The 21,152-nt window shown below is 41.6% G+C and overlaps 1 protein-coding gene across 5 annotated transcripts in view; it reads right to left on the bottom strand.

Annotated features, from left to right (window-relative positions):
• The window catches only part of LOC141013338 (transcription factor COE3-like), a 147,857-nt gene that overhangs the window by 103,541 nt on the left and 23,164 nt on the right, over positions 1-21,152 (bottom strand). For 4 of the 5 annotated variants that reach the window (XM_073487028.1, XM_073487030.1, XM_073487031.1 and 1 more), the window contains exons 4-6: positions 18,461-18,516; positions 11,507-11,580; positions 4,043-4,111 (exon numbers count right to left, since the gene is read on the bottom strand). In XM_073487028.1, the coding sequence (XP_073343129.1) occupies positions 4,043-4,111; positions 11,507-11,580; positions 18,461-18,516 (199 nt within the window). The remainder of the gene's footprint in view (positions 1-4,042; positions 4,112-11,506; positions 11,581-18,460; positions 18,517-21,152) is intronic. The other variant, XM_073487029.1, reaches the window with a different exon arrangement.

The following is a 21,152-nucleotide window of genomic DNA, read 5'->3' on the forward strand; positions in this document are numbered from 1 at the left end:
ACTAAACACACTAAACCACCCCCCAACTCTGCCCCCCCACCACACCACGTAGTGTGTGTGTGTGTGTGTGTGTGTGTGTGTGTGTGTGTGTGTGTGTTGGGGGGGGTCACTGTAATAAATCCTGCATTTCTTAACAGGCGCTAAAATGCAGAGAAACCAGCGCCGCTGCAGTAAATCACAGAAGACGACTGACACAGTGTGTGTGTCTGCACATATATGTGTGTCCGTGTTACTGTGTGTGTCTATGTGTGTGTGTGTGTGTCCATTAATATGCAGACAATAGCTGTGTGTGTATTCCCTGGGTTAGTGGACTAGTATCAGTGTCCTGTCGTGTCCTAATTAAAGCTGCAGAGGAACAGCTAAATGATTTCAGACATTTTCCAGCAGCAGCAGCAGCAGTTTGTTCTGATGTTACAGACAAACAAACTGATATTAGTGTGAACACACAACAACACAACAGACACAACAGACACAACAACGCAACAGAGCTGTCTGGATGTGTGACAGTATACTGAGGGTAACAGGCTGCAGGATAAAGACACAACAACATGGCTGTCTCAGCTCTGTGGTTCAGTCCGGTCAGGTTCTTCAGGAGGAGACAATTAAACATTCAACAGTTAAATCCACAATCTGCACAGAATAAACCTCCTGCTCAGTAAAATGTTTAATCTGCTGCCTTATCATGTTTCACTAAACCTGACCTCCAGCAGAACCTGCCCTGGACCACCTCCCAGCTTCTGTTCCTCATTCTCATGATGTTACATAAAACATCAGTCAGCTCTGGAGGAGAGTCAGTGCAGGTCCAGACCTTCAGGAGGAATAAACACCTGGAGTCACATCAGATTCTGTTCTGATCCGGAGCCATTCACCGACGGGAGGAGATCTCAGAGATTACTTTTTAACTTGTGGGATTAAAAAGTGGATTTATCTTCACTCCTGTTTATCAACCTGACTGCAGCAGTGATCCGGAGGTGACCTCCATTGTCGGGTGCTTCTGTTCTGTAATGTTGACTGCTGACTGGAGCTGGAGGGGAGATGTACTTTACTTCATGAACGTAACATTACAGAGAGGAGACAGAGAACCAGAACCAGAACCAGAGTCTCTGCTGAGTGCTGAGTTCACTCAGAGCTTCGCCTGAATGAAAATCTACCTGACGTGACTCAGATGAGGTGTTTTAGAGTTTTCTTCACGTTACGTTTAGTCTCATTCGCTGACTTCGTCCCTCGCTCTCTGACTCTGAAATTGTAAAATAACATATCTTCTTACTTTCACCTCCTCATCTTGAAACAGAGGACGGTTCAGAGTCACTGTACAGCTCTGACAGCGGTACCCACAATGCCTTGAGTCTGTAGATGTTGGATGTATAGAGTCCATCTCATGTGTGACAGAACACACAGAGAGGTGACAAAACCTCTAAAAACACCCATCAAACACACACACACCCCAACACACACACAGCCGGAGGTGAGAGGACGTGTGTGTGTGTGTGTGTGTGTGTGTGTGTGTGTGTGTAGACTCACTGATGGAGTCCTACTGTGGCATGTACCAACATGTATGCACTGTATGTATTTTCATCTATAGATGCATTCAAGTTGGTGTGTGTGTGCTCACACATATGAGTGTGTATCACCTTTGTGTGCGTGTGTGTGTGTGTGTGTCCTGGCTGCAGTCCAAGGCCTCTCTAACGAGCCAACATGGAGTTTGTACTGACCCCCTCTCCTCCCCCTCTCCCTCCCTCCTGACCTCCTCTGAGGTCATTGGCTCGACCCGACCAATCACAGCCGGGCGTTGTGACGGACAGCCGCCGACTCCAAGGACGCCGAGGGCGGAGGGATTAGACGGCGAGGACGAACGGCGTGTTAATAAAGGATTGTGATGCTTTTGTTTGGAAGCTTCTGATTGGCTGTCGGGCGATAATATTCACACTGAGGGATGGCAGGAGTTTTCATGTGGCATTGGATGAAAAATAAATGATCACTGCTCATTATAAAACACGTAAAGTCAAAAGGTGTACAACAATATATAGATTTATATCAAACTAGAAACTCACACTGTTCACAGGTGACAAACTGAAGGATTTCACACTGAGAGGAAAAAGCTGTAACAACTCGGAGGAGATAAATATCCTTTAAAACACTTAGAGACTCATTGTTCTCACAGTCAAATGGAAACGCACAGACATGAAACACATTTTTATAGATTCAGAGTGAAATACACTACCTGAGGATATCATTATCACTATATCATTATCAAATGAAAGTCAGTAAATCCTCTTGGAAATCATAGAAAAAAGACGTTCCTTCTAACTGCAGAACTTGCCTGAGAATTATCACATTTAAGTTTTCTTCAGGATCAAAGTAATCTGGTAACACTCGTCCGTACGTCCATGGACACACTGCAAACAGGAAGTGCTTACAGATAATTCAGCATACTTTTGGAGACTATTTGACTAAATGTGAACAAATATAGGCTAAAATACAAGTTGTACGTCTCATGCTCCAGGAACAATTTATTGGGTAAAAAAAGGACTTTAAAAAAGTCCTGTTATTATCAGATCAATCACCTGAGTTCTTAATATCAATCTGTTATCTTTGTCACATTAAATCCAGCTCGTATTTAATGTTAGTTTGAGGAAGGGTTGCACTCCGACTGCAGCATTTAAACCTGATTCTTCCGCATGTGTTGATTGAACAATTCACACAGTTGAGCGTCTGTCGGAAGTGAGAGGTGAGGAAGAAGAAGTGAGACGCCACGAAACAGAAACAGGAAGAAACAAAAGAATCAGCGGGATGTTTGGACAAAGAAGACAGAAACATAAAGAGCAACAGAACTCAAGTGTTTCATGTTTTACTTACAAATACTCACATTTTATAAGTTTCTACTGATAATCTAAGTATCAATGTGCAGAGACTTGAGACTGTATGAGTATCTTCATGTCAAAATCACTCAATCATCTCCCTCATGGTTCTGGTTCCAGGAACCAGAATATTGTCATAGAAAGAAACAACTTTTCACAGCGTCTCCAATTTGCTCTTTAGCAGCTGATCTCTAACAGCCGAGACAAAATAACTTAGTTTGAAAACATCAAGAACAAACTCGGAAACTCAACTTTTAAGCCGACATGGATGAGAAATCCTTCACATGTTCAGACAAAATGGAAATTTGTGCATCTACATCTCCACGACAACTGTGTGACTCGATCTGCTGCTGAAGATCATGAGACATGATGCTAAACGGACCTTGTGGTGAGATTATTTTGTCAACTAAAACAAGAAAATGTCTTTGTCAAAAACAAACCAAAGTGAGCTCATTCTTCATGTTAGAAAATGTTGCTTGAAAGTAGCTCGAAGCTCAACGTCCACTTACTCAATAAATAAAGTTAGCCATGAATCAATCTTTTCCATTTTGCTCTTCAGACGTCTTGTCAGGCTCAAAAATGTAGGTAAATCTCATCGACTCATGAAGATCATGACATATGGTCAAAAGCTGCATAAAAAAGCAGGCAGCAGACCTTTGAGTTCTCTTTAATTAAACATTGACTGTGATGGATTATCTTCCTGCGACAAGTTTCAAGTCTTTTCAAGCTGACTTTAACAGAAATTAAATGAAACCAGCGACAGTCTGAGAGGAAGAACTGAAGATGATTCGAGAATGTAAAGAAGAAAAGGAGCGAAAAATCAACAGGGCGTGGTTCTGTATGCAGAATTAAACAGATTCTGATCCGCTTCATGATCAGAGAACAAGATTCACATCCAGGCAACAACTGAAGCCAAAAATGATTCAAATCAAACTCCCAAAAAAAAAGTGTGAAGACAGAATCCTTCATTATAAAGAGACCAAAGAATTCATCATGTTAAACATCAGTTCACCTCCGATCAGATCATCTTCACACTCTGACCACCTGATGTAACATGAGACCTGAGCCGACTGCATGAATGAGACAGTGTGTGTGTGTGTGTGTGTGTGTGTGAGAGAGAGAGAGAGAGAGAGAGAGAGAGACAGGTGTGTGAGGTATGAAGCCACACTCAGGTGAGTTCCTACCTGTCGATGATGACTGGGTCGGAGGGCGTCTCGTTGCGATTTCCGCAGCTCTTCTTGTCACAACACCGACTGAAAAAGAGAACAACACACTGAGTTTTATTATGTTTCAGATACTAAATTTTAAATATTTTCAATATTTTTTCATATATTCATTTTACAATAAAAGTGACACTCACAGTTAACACTGCAAGAATATTCATCAGAGTCGTTCCTACTTAAACAAAACAAGTTCAATTAATTCTTAGAAGGTCAATATTTCAGGGAGCTGAATAAACTTTGAGTTATCTGGAAAATTAAAACACAAGTGAATAAAACAGGTCACTGTGACAGAAGTTTGTTTATTTGTTTAAAGAAAAAAAAGACTCAAAATAAGAAAATAGATAGAAATATTTGATAATATGACACAAGCAGCTTAAACACTATATTTACTTTTTATAACTTATACTTTTTTTTATTGTTTGTATTGTTTGTACAAACAATGGAGGTCATTCACTGATTTTTGAAGATGATTTTTACAGAACTTTAACGAAAAACCACAAGCAGTTGTCTGAAAATCAACAACTTTTAAACTCAAAACAACCAAAGTAAGGTAACTAAATTAAACTTTTATCTCTAATTTTCCTCAAATATCTCCCAGACTGCATCATTTCTCCCTGGAAACTTTAAAGAAATCATTTTGAATTCTGTGTGTCAAAAATGTTGACTTTTATTTTGAAAAGCAGCCCAGTTTCCTCTCTCTCTCTCTCTCACACACACACACACACACACACTCTCTGTCCAGCTGGGTGGGGTCCAAACCAAGGTCACTGACAGTTGGACGACGCCCAGCGATGGAGGCACCACTGCGGCCCCCACCGACCCCCGGCGCCATCGCCCCTGACAACCAGCCAGCCAACCGGACGGCTGCTCGCCAAACAGCCGTCCAGGTAGCCAGAGGGCAAACTGGCCGCCGAGCGTTTCGGCGGAGCAGAAGACCAGGAGCTGGTCCACGCGGTCTGTGGAGGCATCCGGAGGGAGGAGCGCTGGGTTTCTGCTCCAGCTCCGCAGGGGGCGGGTGGAGTCTAATGAGGCTGCTGGTGTGGCGGGTCAGTGTGGCATGTTGAACAGCAGCACACTGAATCCAACACATTAATATCCATCAGACAGGAAAACCTGCTGGAAACAGCGTTCAGGTGTACTGCTGTCAGTGAACACACCACGGAGTCAGTCAGGGAAGTGAGTGTGTAAGTGAGTACATTTACTCAGTTAATGTACTTAAGTACAACCTTTAATTACTTATTACTCAAAGGTTTAAAGTTTTAACAGAGAAACGGTCAGTGTAATAAATCAATGAATTATTTTAATGACATGTAAAGATTATAGGTAATAAATTGATTTATTTCTGTAACATCATCACGTTTTAAAGTCAAACTAATTATAAAAATAATTCTGGATTTTTGAGAAAAGACAAGTAAACAGACGACCGGAGGATCTCTCTCAGTCCGTTAACTTGCTAACTGCTATGCTAATTTATGCTAACAAGTAGCAAAAAACAATTGTTTTGTCTCCTTGACAGTTGTTGTTAAGCCGTGTTTTTCTTTTTTATGTTAGTGGACGTAAACTTAAGTGCTTAAAATTATTTACATGCTTTTTTTCATTTTATGGCTAAAAGTGGTAACTGATGACATTGTCTTATGTTGATCGAAGGCTCCTGGATCGAATCCCGTCAAAATCGTATCATGGCAGACTTTGTGAGATCAGCAAATATCGTATCGTAATCCAAAGAATCGATATTATATCGTGATGAAACTGGTGATTTACTGATAAACACACCTTTACCTGAACCTGACTGTCAGATTCCAGGTGTATCTGCTGTCTGTAAAATGAAGCGTTAATCAGCTGCTTCAACATATTTTAACGATCAAAAATAATTATCCAGTCATTAATTAAATACTAATGCTTGCAACCGCTGCCTTGTTTCAAGTTCAAGTTCAACATAACTGTAGCATGTGCGCTCTGTAAATTGTCCAGGTGCAACATCGCCCTCACAGTTTAGTTCCACCTTTTCATTCAGTCAACATCATTTTTAACTTTTAGACTTTCTGGAGGATTTCTTATGATTCTGGATCAAAACAATAAAACAATATTCACATGTTTAAACCTCCAACGAGACAGAAGTGTAAGAAGTTTGTCAAAATGAATTTATGACCCTAAACATCAGCTGACATGTAAATATGAAGAAGTGACAGAAGTGATGCATCCATCATTAATAACAACACCATCCTGACACCACATCTCATCTCTGCCTGTAATCTCCTGACAAGCTGCTCCACACAATGAATTCATTTTTTTTTCTCCCTTTCTTATCGCTGTGAGGGTCATTAACATATCTTCCGGTAATTCTTAAAAATTAATCATATTGCATATGACCCGTGACGTCCAATTACGCTCCTGCATTCGCCCCATGCTGTCCTGAATCAAATTGCCATTTGACAAACAAGCGTCAAATGGAGGCTGCGAATGCCAAATGAGACGCTTTATGAATCATTTATCGCGCCGTTTGATCTCTAAGTACAGAAAAATCATAAACTAAGCGCTGTGTTTGTGTCCCCGCTGCCTCTCTGTGTCTGTATGGAAGTGTATGTGTGACTGTTGCCATAGAACGCGACACAATAATTTATTCCCCCAGCTACTTGGAACCATTAGTGAAAGTTCCAGGAGACCAATTAGCATTGGAAACCCACTGGTGCTGCTGTGGTGACAACCTCCTCCAAACTGCCAAAGAAGTGTTATAAACAAACTGGACCCCAGGAGCACTGCCGGGGCCCCTCCAGGGACCCGGGGCCCCTTTCCAAAGACGAAAACAAACCTTGGCTGAGCGTCCACAATATCGCCTTAATGACGTTTCCCCCCGGGCCGCAAACAGGCTAACACCACGGCCGGCTAATGACTGAGAGGAACAACACACACCAACCTGAGAGGGAGTGTGAAGCCGCCAGAGTGTGTGCGTGTGTGTGTGTTTGTGTGTGTGAGGCTAAAACAGAGAAAAAATAAAACAAACAGTGTGTGTTTGCTGCTGCTGTCACTCATTTTGGCAGAGAGAGTCTGTCCCTCGCTGCTGCTGCAGAGAGCCTCCTCAGGTCGCTGCACACACACACACACACACACACACACACACACACACAGGCCCCAAAAATAATTCAGCCACAGGAGCCAGTTTGGCCGGCGAGCGGCGGCCGGGCCACACAAGCATCATTACCGCTGGCTGCTCCTCCTCGCCACTTCAGACGTCGCCACAAGTGGAATCTACTTAAAGCACAAAGCGAAGGTTTGTCCGGGCATGTCGGAGCTCCACTATCACACACACACCATGAAAAAAAACACTGAGAGCCCTTCAAAGGCTCCCTGAGGACAGCGCAGCGCGGCGTCAGAGGCCGGCCAGCGCTCGGATCACAGCGTCCAGATAACACCGAGCAGGACGGGCCGGCTCGCTTTCAAAGGGCAAGTGTTGTAATTACCCGAAGGCGTGGAACGCCTCGGCGGCAGCAGCCGGGCCCCATGATTTGCTCCAGCCAGCGCTGCCTGGCCTGGAAGCAGCCTTCCTCTGGGCGAGCGCAGCAGCAGGTTTTTCTCAGCATCGCCCGCAGCCTGGCAGCCAGTGAGGGAGCGAGGTGGCGAGGCGAGCGGCCCGGAGCTGGCGAGCCTCCGGGAGCCCGCTGGCAACGCCGGCGTGCCAACCTGGCTGCCGCCGCCGTGCCTGCTCACTGGGTTGTGATTGGTAGTTTTGGAAAGCAGCAGAGTCCCGTTTAAGAATGGTTAATGTGCCGCAATGATATGATGGCGAGGTCACACACACACACACACACACACACACACACACACACACACACACACACACACACAGTCTTTAACCCTCCTCTGTCCACTAAAGGAAGATAATTTCATATTTAATGATTTTAATTTGTCTGTTTGTGTTTTTGGAGCAGTTCTGGAGACACACAGTCTGACTGGAGAAGATGTTAAATGGAGGTTTAAGTGTGATTGTGTGAATAGATTTAGTTTTCACCTCATCTGGCTCTTGTGTTTAATCCGAACAATCAGCTCCAGCTCTGATCGGCTGTGATGGAAACATGACGCTCTAATTTTCACCCTTTTCAGGCATGAAGCCACGACACGTGTTTAAGTTGAGGAGGTAAATAGTTTAGTTTCTGTTCAGGCAGAACAGAAACTTAACACACATCCTTCAGTGGACACTGAGTTTGAAAGAGAGAAGTTTTTTTCTCACCACTGTCGCCAAGAGCTTACTCATGGGGGAAATGTTGTCTCTCTGTAAATAAATGAATTAAAGAGTATCGTGTAGACCTGCTTTTTGTTGTGAATTGGTGCTTTATAAATAAAAGTTTCTTGAAGTAACGTCTTCTGATGCAATCTGTCGGTCTGCTGCCTTCTACCAAGTTCATCCTTCAGTGGACAACAGCAGCTACACCTTAAATACACTTGTGTTACATGTTCTCTTAAGTTGCAGCACGTTTGTCCTTGTCAGCCACCATAATATCAACTGTTCTCTGGCATGGTTGTGACGTTGAATGTGACATGCCAGAAAATTACAAACAAACTGTCAAACAAATTATTGTCAGGACTATTCTAGCGAATTTTATAGTGAATAAAACTGGAATTAGTCAAAGATTTTTGATTTCTTTTAAATGTTAATCAGGTCATTAGTGTTTCGAGTCACCGTTGACTTCCTCCAATATTTAAACTGTCATTACACAACTTTTCTGCAACCTTTCTACAAAATCAGTAACAAAACCTGCCTGCTTATCAATACAACCAGCTGTCTGACTCTGCCTTTTCACAGCATTGAGATCAGGGTTTCTAGATCCAACTGGGATTCTGACAGTTGTTTTTTGGGGGGGACAGTAGCCAGGCTGCTAAATTTATCTATCTGTAATACCACAGAGAAACACTAGGAGGTGGAATTCAAATGAACTAAGACCACATCAAAATCACATCAAGGAAATTATTGGAGATTAATACAAAATAAAAGTCACACCAGTCCACTAAAACTGTCAGTTTATTCAAATTTAAATTATTCAAGTTTATTTAAAGGGATTAAAGTATTTCTGTTGACTGAGGCTTTTCAATTATTTTAATCTGTAACAATTTATTTGCTGAATCTTGTTTTGTTTTTGTATTTTAAAGGCAATTTCTTTGAATCTCTACAACATGTTTGCTGAATTTTGGTTTGTTTTTATTGTCTTTATGATGCAATTTTAAACATTTTCTTCATGTCTTATTTCTCTGTAAAGCTCTTGTGTCTGAATGAATAATAAACTTGTCTCGTCTTACCAATAGTCACATCAAACATAAGTAAACCATTTTGAGATTACAAGTTGATGGAAACAGGAGACGGACTCTGCCAGTTTCTCGTTGTATATTAACCCAATTGGAGGGTAACAAGGTGTTCCTCCACCTGCACGCTCTACAACAGGAGCTCCACCCTACAGGTGCAGCGGGGCGAGTGTGATCCAGGTAGACAAACCAACAGGGACGCCCATAAAGACGAGCTCACCTGGGAGCGTCACAGCACAGAGACAGAGAGATGGAAAGAGTGAGGCGCTCTCTGATCCCTCACTCATTAGTGAATGGAAACACAGCATCCATCAGGGGCAACGCCGGTTAATAATCGCACTCAATCACATAATGACTGAAGACAGCCAGCCGTCATTATGGAAATGAAGCTCGTATCGAAGGAATCTCGCAGGGGGGAAATGAGCTCGACGCCCCAATAAAAGTCAGAGTAGGAGGAGAAGTTTACAGATACTGAAGTTGTGTTGAAGAGGAGGAGGAGGAGGAGGAGGAGGACGAGGAGGAGTTTATAGATACTAAAGTTGTGTTGAAGAGGAGGAGGAGATAACACACAGAGTAGGGGGAGGAGGGCCAGGAGGAGGAGAAGGAGGATCAGGAGGATCAGGAGGAGGAGGAGGAGAGGTCAAACAACGGGACACAACTTAAGACAACAAACTCTTTCATCGGTTCAACATCTTCCATTAAGTTTCCTGTTCATCTAAACCAGTTCACTCCACACCAGTTTATACAGAGGTAAACCAGTTTAATGCAAATCTAGAGTTTACATCCAACACACCAGTTCACTCCACAGTTAATCTAGATAACTGCACCTGAACCAGTTTACCTCACATTTAAACCAGTTTACTGCTAATTTAGACCAGTTTACTTACAACACACCAGTTTACTCTACAGATAAACCAGATTACTAAAAAAATTTTCCAATTTGTTTGCACCTTGACCAGTTAACTTCATATTTAAACCAGTTTCCTGCATATTTGTACATGATTTCATGTAAACCAGTTAATGTACCAATTAACTGCATTTCAACTGGTTTACAAGTTAAACCAGTTTACTCCACATGTAGACCAGTTTACTGAAAATACAAACCATTTTTTTCAAATTTATTCACACCTTGAACAGTTGACTTCGTATTTAAATCAGTCTACTGCACCACAATTGCTTTACAGAACCAGTTAACTGCAAATTTAGACCAGTTTCCATAAAACACACCAGTTGTCTCCATACTGTTTATTCCAATAGTTTTTACCTGTTCACGCCTCAACATTAACACACCTGTTTCATTGTTCCTGGTTCATTAAAGTTTCATTTTGTTTACTGTTTTTCAAAAAATATATATGATTCACGTTCAGGATAAAACAAGAATCTGTGTGATTATAAAAGTTTTATAAATAAAACAGTGATTTTTTTTTAATACAAACACTTGATTTTTACAAATATTTTATTTTCCATCATTTCATTTGACTTTTCTTTAGGTCTCACTCTGTAAAACACCTTGAGCTGCATTTCATGTATGAAAGGTGGTGTGTGTGTGTGTGTGTGTGTGTGTGTGTGTGTGTGTGTGTGTGTGTGTGTGTGTCTATAAGAGAAAAAAAGAGCAGCTGTTGGTTTGTCGTTCATCACACCAATCAACACGTTTCCTGCCCTGCGTGTCTCTGCTGATGGTTTTACTGGTTCAGACTGAGGAGTGAAGAAGAGTGAGGGGAGGAGGGCGGATAAAAATAGGACACACACTCGTATATAAAACAAACACACACACACACACAACCTAAGAGCATCTGTATATATTTCAGCCACAGCAGTTCTCCTCCACACACACACACACACACACACACACACAGCAGCAGACTGGTTAAGATAAGCAGGAAACTGGTTTGTGTGTCTTTATCTGGTTTATCTCTGATGTAAACTGGTCTAAATGTGCAGTAAACTGGTTCATCTGTGAACCAGCTGAGGTGGGGTCAACTGTGTACATGTAGACATGAATATTTTCAATGATGCTTCAGTTGACCTGAAGTAAAAATTAAAAGTTGCAGGTCGATCATGATCCAAGGCACCAGATCCCGATCAGCTCCTGTGAGATCAATCTCAGGGTTTATTATTGCCCAGGTGTCTTACCTGCACATGATCTCATGGGTGAGGAGGACGCGACACATCTCTGGGTTCTTGTCCTGACCTTCGTACAGGATGGCCTGATGGGAAAGAAACACAGAGAGAGACGATTTACTGGAGATATAAAACATGAAATTTAATCTGTTTTATCAGTTAAAATAATGTGGAGGTGGAGGGTCGAGGTTACCAGCTTTAAGGTTTAGAACAATACATTTTGATTGACAAGAGTTAAGTCTGCATAGTACGTTTCAATTTACAGATAAACAAGTTAACTCAACATATAAACCAGTTAACTCAACATACAAACCAGTTTACTTGACATATAAACCAGTTTACTCGACATATAAACCAGTTAATTTGACATATAAACCAGTTAATTTGACATATAAACCAGTCTACTCGACATATAAACCAGTCAACTTGACATATAAACCAGTTTACTCGACATATAAACCAGTTTACTTGACATATAAACCAGTTAACTTGACATATAAACCAGTCAACTTGACATATAAACCAGTCTACTCGACATATAAACCAGTTTACTTGACATATAAACCAGTTAACTTGACATATAAACCAGTCTACTCGACATATAAACCAGTCTACTCGACATATAAACCAGTCAACTTGACATATAAACCAGTTAACTTGACATATAAACCAGTCTACTCGACATATAAACCAGTCAACTTGACATATAAACCAGTTAACTTGACATATAAACCAGTTAACTTGACATATAAACCAGTTTACGCGACATCAAACATGGCCGCCAACTACTTCCTCCACCTTCTCCTCCTCCTCCTCCTCCTCCTCCACCTCCTCCCCTCTCGGTGGTCTCAGCCTCCTCAGGACTTCCCAGAATTCCCTGCCAGATGGCGGGCGGCTCCCCGGGATGAAGCCCCCTCCTCACCCTCCCATCCTCCCTCCTCCTCACCCCCACAGAGCTGTCATGTCAGCGTCCGGATGACGGATGACCGCTGTGTGTGTGTGTGTGTGTGTGTGTGTGTGTGTGTGTGTGTGTGTGTGTGTGTGTATGTGTGTGTGTTGCTCTTTGTAATACCCTGGTGGTTGTAAATGAACTCCAGTAAGAGTGTGTGTGTGTCTTTTCCTACGATGACCTACCACTACCTCATCCACCTTTATAGTCAAAACAGACCTCCGCCCTGCGTGCACACACACACACACACACACACACACACACACACACACACACACAAACACACAGACACACACCCCAGGGGGACAATACTTTTAGGATAACGACCACTTCTGCATTATTGATTCTGATCCTGGCTCTGTTCCTCCGGATTAAAATGCTCCAGTTTGACCAGGAGGGATGTGGATTGCATCAGACACACACACACACACACACACACACACACACACACACACACACACACACACACTAACACACGCACAGGTGGTCGATATTTATACATCATCATTCCTGATGCAAGAGTCCCATGAGTGTGCGATTGCATGTCCACTTTCATGCTTGTTTGTGGGTTAATGTTCATATTCTGTGTGTGTGTGTGTGGGTGTGCATGTGTGTGTGTGTGTGTGTGTGTGTGTTCTATATCTTTTTCTGTGCAAACCAACTTCAGTTTTGGATCTTGACCGTGAAAGAAATTTATCTAAGTGAAGAAATTTTTTGGGAAGCATCAATGCTGATTTTTGGAAAGTGGAACTTTTTTCTGCAGTTTTTAGAAGTTTGGGAAATTTGGGACAAAGATTTTAGAAAACGAGGACAATTTTGTAAAGTGTAGAATGACAACAATTGTATAACGTGGAGACATTTCAACAAATTTATTTTTTCAAAGTGAGGATTCGGGCTGCAACTAAAGTCATCATCAACCAATCGCTGGTTATTTTCAAAAATAATTAATTGTCAAAAAGTCATGAAAAATGCTCCTCACAGTTTACCAGAGAAAGTGACGTCTTTAAATTGCTTCTCAAAAACCCCAAACTCTTCATTTACTGTCAGAAATGACAGAAAAGCAGCAAATCTTCATGTGTAAGAAGCTGGAACCTGCAAATGTTTTGACATTTTTGCTCATAGTTAATAGTTGGCTTTTTTTTAATCAACTAATCAATTAATATATTAATCGACTAATCGTAGCAGCTCTAATTAATATATTTGTCAGAAAGTGAGATTTATTTTGTCCTTTTTCAGGGAATGGGGACATTTGTCTCGTCTTCACTTCTTTAAGAGGCTGTTTGAGTCTTCAGTGGTGTTGTTGGGTCGTCACCAGTATCGAGTACAGAATAAAAACATTGATTCTGATTTGATCCAGTTGTTTTTCTGACTTTTTTTTCTTTGAGATATTTTTCGGCCACCTCTAAACACAGAGACGTCCCACAGAGTCGTGACAGTCACACCTCAGCCTCTCTGTGTGATGTCACTCACTGTATAAAGCAGCGGCGGCGGCTGCATCGCTCCACAGTCCAATCTGCATTAATTCAGCTGCTCCTCGCTCTGACAATCCCACGGACGCCGGGCCTCTAACGGGCCCTCAACGGGGTTTTATCGATCCGCGGGGACTCCAGCCGACCCGTCTGTCAGCTCTGACTGTCGACCAATGGGGTGTCATGTAGTGGGAGGTGAAGGTGGAGACGTGTGTGTGTCATGGAGGAGGAGGTGTCAGGATTATTGTCTCCAGTGTGCCGTCGCTGCACCACATTAGGGCCTATTGATCGGTTTCCGTGGCTGACGCTTTGTCGAGGAGCCGCTTGGTACATCGATCGGTGACATGCCGACAGGGCCGACCAGCAGGGGGGAGGAGGGGAACGACTGGGGGATAAATAAGAAGGAGGTGAAGCTGGGAGGACGGGTGGAGGCGGAAACAGGTGTTTGGAAATTATTCATTCATTCTTTAAATTTTATTTCATGTCAGGAGTCACTGATTAGTTGATGACAGCGAGTGTTCATCAATTTTGTTCGTCGACTAGTAAATTTCTTCAATTTTGACTTCGACTTTTGAAACTGGAATAGCAACCCTGCGAAAATCTCCAGACCTCCAGACCTCCAGACCCCCAGACCTCCAGACCCTCCAGACCTCCAGACCTCCAGGGTCCGCAAAAGCGTCAGGTTCACTGGTAATCTGATAAATTGTATGTTTGGGAATTTGCATTAAGTAATTAAAATATCAGCTAAGACAGCATCCATTATTATTATTAGTATTATTTTATTATTAAGTTAATGTAATTTTTAATTAAATAGTGTCAATCATATCCTGGTGTGCTCTGTAATATTGATATTTTTGGTCCACTAGGATCCATTATCACTTCTGGTCCTGTCATGTGGAGGGACCCTGGATCTAAATCTAGTTTCTTATTTTAGTTTGTGCTCATGTGGGACATTTTCCTGAACACAGTTAAGTTTTATGGAGTATTATTCGAGTGTAAGCGGTCAGTTTTTGGCTCTGAAGCTATGAAGCTGCTCTTTACAGGAACCTGAAGGCAACACGCTAGAGACATGACGCACAAAGAGCTGAATTATCAAACAGTACGATCAGATTTCTCCGTGTTGGTGTCGTTTCTGAAACATCACAATTCATTTTGCTGCAGGACAATCAGGTTTGATGATGTCATAGCTTTGCGACAAGACCGTAAAAATACGCACATGGGAGAAGTTTCCTTACAACACGTTTAATGTTGTGAAAGAGTCTTTTTTAACCCAAACTGTTGCTGTAATGATATAAGGTTCTCACTGGATGATTATTGTGGAATATTATTGCAGTATCTATAGAATTTTGGGGGAAATGCTGTTTATCAAATTCATCTTTAACAGTGTTTATTGTGTGTCAATAACACGCTGACTTTTTTTTGTGGAATCCAAAAAACTCCCTCTCTGGCGAGCCGACTCGTTCCTGGTGCCGGTCTCGCTCTCGACATGATTTAGTCGTTGCAGTAATAAATCAATGCTAAGTCGCCACACAGTGTGGTTGAAGCTAGGTAGCTAACAGTTACTGCAACAAGCTGCACTCCCACCACCAATTACAAGAAAGCGAGACAGTAAAGACGCAGAAGAGGTTTAAGAGACACTGGATTATTTACACGATATCAATATTTAATTTTCAAAATATCAAAGTTATCGTCAATACCGGTTATTTGCTACCCCCCCAACCCAAAAATGTTTTCCTCATCCCAGACAGGTATTTTAGTTCCCTCACACAAACCAACAGTGACAGAAAACTGAAATAATAAGTGAAATTAGTGTAATAATAAGTCAACAGTGTAACAATATGTTTGCCTGAGTCAGAGTCCATTCAGCCACGACGGTTTGCTCTAAATGTGGACTTTATGTCTTTCAGTTAAGTTGAAGGGATTGTCCTGGAGCAACATTAATTATGATGTTCCAGGAACAAAACCAACACAACGATATCAGATCCATCAGGGTCGAGAGGTCGATAATAATTCAGCTGTGAGGATTTTAAAAAGAGAAATTAGCATTTAGATTCAGACAAATGAAAAAGAGCTCTGTGGAAAACAAAATATTCATATTCAGACAGACAGCCTGCTGGACTAAATTGCTTCTAATAAACTGTCAAATTACTAATTTGTGCACTTATTATATTAATCTGGTTCAATGAATTTTAAATATTTATACCCTGAAATCGCATTTAAAGAAGAGCAGAGACGTTGGAGAGATAATAAGTGATTGTATGAAATGATTTGATTTGATTCTGTCATTAACAACCTGCACGAAACACACCGACACTTATTTTCTAAAAAGCAACAGAAGAAGAAAATCAAAGCATTTTAATCTGAACTGTAACTATCGTGCAACACTTCAGGCTCTAAACCACCTTCACTCATTAAACCTATTACAGATTTAGTTAAAACAGCAGCTGACAAGTGAATTAAAAAGTTGTTATATTCTGTAATCTTGTTTTATTTCTTTCTAATTGATTTTATAATGAATTTAATTACATTTTTATTGTTGCTTTTTTATGCAACATGTTGTTAGAAACCACTGGATAGAAGAAAAAAATTCCCACAAAGGAGGTTCACATGATGTTTCTCAGATTAATATTTTCGAACAGGAGGATGTGGAGTTGAGTGAACTTCAGGAATGAAGCCGGGAGGTCGGCTGGCCGGATCGACTGGAATTTGGAAATATTTGAGGTTTTTCCCTCTTGGCAGAGAAACGTTCACAGGTTCAGATCCCACACGGGGGTTCTGAGTGAGTGAAAACCGGAAAAGTGGGACGGGAGGATCTGGAGTCGGCTAAAGACTGAGCTGCACCGCTGGAAAGGAAAACACATCAGTGCTGCGAGAGTTTAAGGAAAGTAAGAAGGGAGGAGAGGAGGAGGAGGAGGAGGAGGAGGAGGAGGAGGGAGAGTTAGACGAAGGGTTTGAGGAGATTCTTTCAGTTAAGGGGAGTTTTTAAAGTTTAGTTAAAGGCAGGAGAGTATTCAGAGGTTAGAGACAGGATTGATTCATTGACTGTTTTATTTGTTTTAGAATCGGAGCTCTGGGTGTAAAGAAAGGACAAGTTTCTCCAGTTCTCAGTGGGTCAGAGAAAATGTGTGGTTTCAGTGGGAGCTGCATGTTGGAACGACCAGCTGAAGATCTCTGAGTCAAGAAACAATTCTGTTTCAGAAAATCACAAACTGGGTTTTATATTTCTGTTAAATTCAAAGAAACAAGTTCGTTTTAGAGTTTAGAGGTGTTGTTGGACTTGCAGTTTTCCCCCTGCTTCAGGTCTTTATGCTAAGCTAAGCTAACCACGTCCTGACTCTAGGGTTTCTTATCTTCAGAAAAAGTCACACATAGTTTTGTCCTTAACTGAAGAAATCCTGACAATCCATGACAACATCTGTCTCACTTCACTTGTCGTTGGCTATAGCTAGCTCGTTATTAACAAGAAACAACGGGTGTTTTAGCTTTAGCTTCGATGTGCGTCAGTGTGGGAGATAGTCTGGAAAATATAAAGCTAACAGGCTAACATCAGTGTTAGCGTCTCCAACTTTCAACAGTCTACAATGTCATAACTTTGCTGAAAGCTCCTATTTGTAAGAAAGTTGATTTTTTTTCATTCACAACTCGTGAAATTCTGGTGCTTTAGGATGGCGGCCGACCCGACCTACGATCCAAAAGCATCAGAATTTGAGTCGGGAATGAGACTCAAAAATCAATAATCTTAAAAATAGAAGCTTAAACTTAAGATTTTATTCAGTTAGGACAGTTCTGTAAAGCTAAATTACTACACAGCGATAAGATAAGACTGTTTTTTACTAAATGCAGTTATAAGCAACTCCTGCACGCTGTCTAACTGTAAAATAAATGTATTTGCGACATGTTGGTACGAGACCCTAATCAAGCAAACCTGATGAAACAGAGCAAATACATCTATTTTTGCAGAGTGCAGGAGTTTGTTTGCAACTTTTGATCAATTCGTCCTTCTCCTACAAACCTGTCTGATGAAACAGATGTAAGTAACAAGAAACTTGTTTCTGTGACACCAAAAATCCTAAAAGTCTCCATAAACTGAGACAGGATATCAGACTTCTTCTGTTACGATGCACCAGATCTCTATAACTCTGTGCAGGCTACAGATTTTTAGGGATATTTAGCATTTTAGATAAACTTGGGTATAACATCACAATAAACAAAACCAGGATGTAGAAATATTTTGTGTTTCTACGCTCTGAATACTTCTGGATCAATACGTTTTGTTTATTTATTTGGTGAAATTGTATTAAAAATGTCGGATTTTTGTATTTTCTTTCATTTATGACACTTACTATGGTTAAGTGAGTCACATAACCTTTAATGTTGTACAGATTTGAGAGATAGGAATCAGTTTCTGTCATTATGTACTAACCAACACATGTTATAAAGAATGTGAACAGAGATGTGCATTGAGGTGATTTGTGGGCATCAGTATTTATATATATATATATATATATATATATATATATATATATACATATATATATATTCTCTCACCTGTTTGGTCATGGAGTCTATGAGCCGGACATAAAGGTCCTGTTCTGTCCTGATGCCTGAAACACACAAACACACAGACACTGATGAGCTGAGGACACACACACAGTTTACACACAGTCCTTATTATCAGCGACTGCCTGATGACACATTTATACCACCAACATACATATATACATGCATTAGCCCAAAATGCTAATTCGCTCTCAGTATGCAGAGAAAAGAAAAAATCCCCCCAAACAAAAGAAGTGATTCCTAATAATGTTCAGTAAATGAATTCTGTTATTATTTATGTCCCGGTTGTGTATTTATGTTTTCTTGTCATCTCGTCGCGGCTACGCTAACCCCCCTCAGCAAAAACAAACATTAGCGCGGCTCCAGAGCTGTTTATTATTTATAGGCCAGGCCGCCTTTAACAGCCGAGCCCCTCCTCCCCCCTCCTCCCCCAACCCACCCAACCACAGCACCCCCCGCTGCCTTTTTCCTCAAGGATAACAAGGAATCCTCATTCTCCGACAAATTAAATATCAATCAGGATTGCTTGTCTTTTATTAGCTATGCATCCGAGCGTAAATGTGACACAAACACGACATGGGGTGGAGGAAGCAAATTGCAGGGAACACCTGTTAGCGGCGGAGGAGCTCTAATTGTATTTCTTTCTTCTTGTTTTTCGGGCCGTTTCCTCGCAGCTTCCTCTGCTTTCTAATTGACATGATTCACTCCTCGCTCGGCGGCTGAGCGCTGAGCAGTCTGCAGCCTAAATGGCGGCTATCTATCCCGGTTGCAGATGAGGTCAATTACCTCCGTACGATGCTAATCCGACGACGCCGACTCATATTAGAGTGATTTATCCCCCTTTGGAAGAAAACGCTCTTTTATGTCCCACTTTATCTGTGGTTTCTGCGGGGGTCTGAGAGCATTACGGCCGTCCTCCTCCTGCAGCTCTGGACTCGAGCCAGCACAAAGACGAGCTGTGTGTTTTGAATCAGCAAAAGATCCCTCCAAACCCCCCGATGGACAAAACAGAGTTCAGGTTTGGTTAGTTGTCAGATATTCCAGATGTCTGACTCCGTGTGTGTGTGTGCGCGCGCGTGTGTGTGTGTGTGTGTGCTGATAATGAAAAAGTTTTTCCAGCCTTTCACTGAAAGCCCGCTGAGGTGACCTTTAATATAAAATCCTTCTCTACAAACTCTAATTCATGCAGCAAAGTTCAACAGAAAGTTGGAGCATCATTAGCTCGACTTCATCAGTCGATACTCACCTGACCTGCAGAAGTGCCATTTAAAAAAGGCTCAATTTAAGATTAATTTGACGCTGTGTGTGTGTTTCTACTTCTGTTAGCCGGAGCTAAAGATGAAAATCAGACAAAATAAATGTTTATATCTGACTCATTTGCTTTAGGAGGAAATATAACAGCTGCCTGGATAATGTTTCACATCCAGGAAGTCTTTATCCTGCAGGAACTTAACAACCGGTCACCTCTGGGACTCTTCACCCCAAAATCACAAACACACATTTTCCCTCATGTAGGAACTATTTTCTCTCCTTATCACTGCAACGAAGGAAGTGTGCGTCTCCTCGTGGACGAGAGGCTCGTGCTTGTGTCAGCAAAAAAAAAACATTAATGGCGTCCTTCTCATCTAAGCTGTAATGTGAGCTAGCTTAATTCACCAGCCTCTCGTCTATGAGTAGATACATGTGTCCTTCTGCGTAGTGACACAAACAGAAAATAGTTCCTACATTAAAGTTGCTCACAAGCTCTGTGGATTATTTGAGTAACCGGGTCATGATTTCTGTAAAGAGACATCTAGTTTGATTACATCAGAGAGAAGGCCAAAACATCTACCTTACGTTACTCTCACAGTTACTTGGACACTCGGTGGTCAGTTCTTGTGTTTCCGCTAAAAAGGTAAAAAGGAACTTTTACATTCAGAAACACCTCCTGAGCTGAACCCACGTTTAGTGTCGGGAACTCGTCTGAAGTGGGCGGAGAACATCGGAAACAAAAAGAGGACCATAACATTGACTGAATAGTTTCCTTTTAATCGAGACTGTGAAGTTGTTGGAGAACGATCGGGCTGCAGCCGTTATTATTCTGGTGGCTTGTTTCTATTTCTTTAAACGAATCACAATCACTAAACCTCAGATGCAGCGAGAGTGCCCGTGAAAAATGGTGTCAGGTGAAACAAGCAAGAGAGAAGGTAAGAGCTGCTAGCTTGTACTGTTAGTGACCAGGTTAGTGTTGGAGTAATGTATCATTTTTCAGTGTGAAGGTTGTTAGCTGGGAGGGTTGTAGTAGTTGAGATTTTAAAACAGTAACATGCAGATAGCAGAAGGAGGAGGATGCCTGAAACAGACAGACATTAAACCAACAGTCTAAAGTCGTTATTATCATGTGTTAGTTATTCAGGAGTGGATTTTGTTGGAAAACAACTGAAATACGTCGACAGTTGTGCAGATACGTTCAGTACAGTTCAACATGTGTCCTCCAAACTGAACAACAAAATCTCTGCCTTCAAAAGCGATTCAGATCATTTTTTCTAATCTGACGCCTCCATCAGCAGAACGACATCATTCCTTTGTACCGTCCAAACCAAAATGATTCAAAGCACCGTTTCCTGATCCCAGAACTTCAAGAAAGTATCTGCTGCTCACTGAATGTACAAACCCTCCATTTCTAGCTCAATCCTCTGTG

This window comes from Pagrus major, chromosome 18 (assembly GCF_040436345.1).
Source record: "Pagrus major chromosome 18, Pma_NU_1.0".
NCBI lineage: Eukaryota > Metazoa > Chordata > Actinopteri > Spariformes > Sparidae > Pagrus > Pagrus major.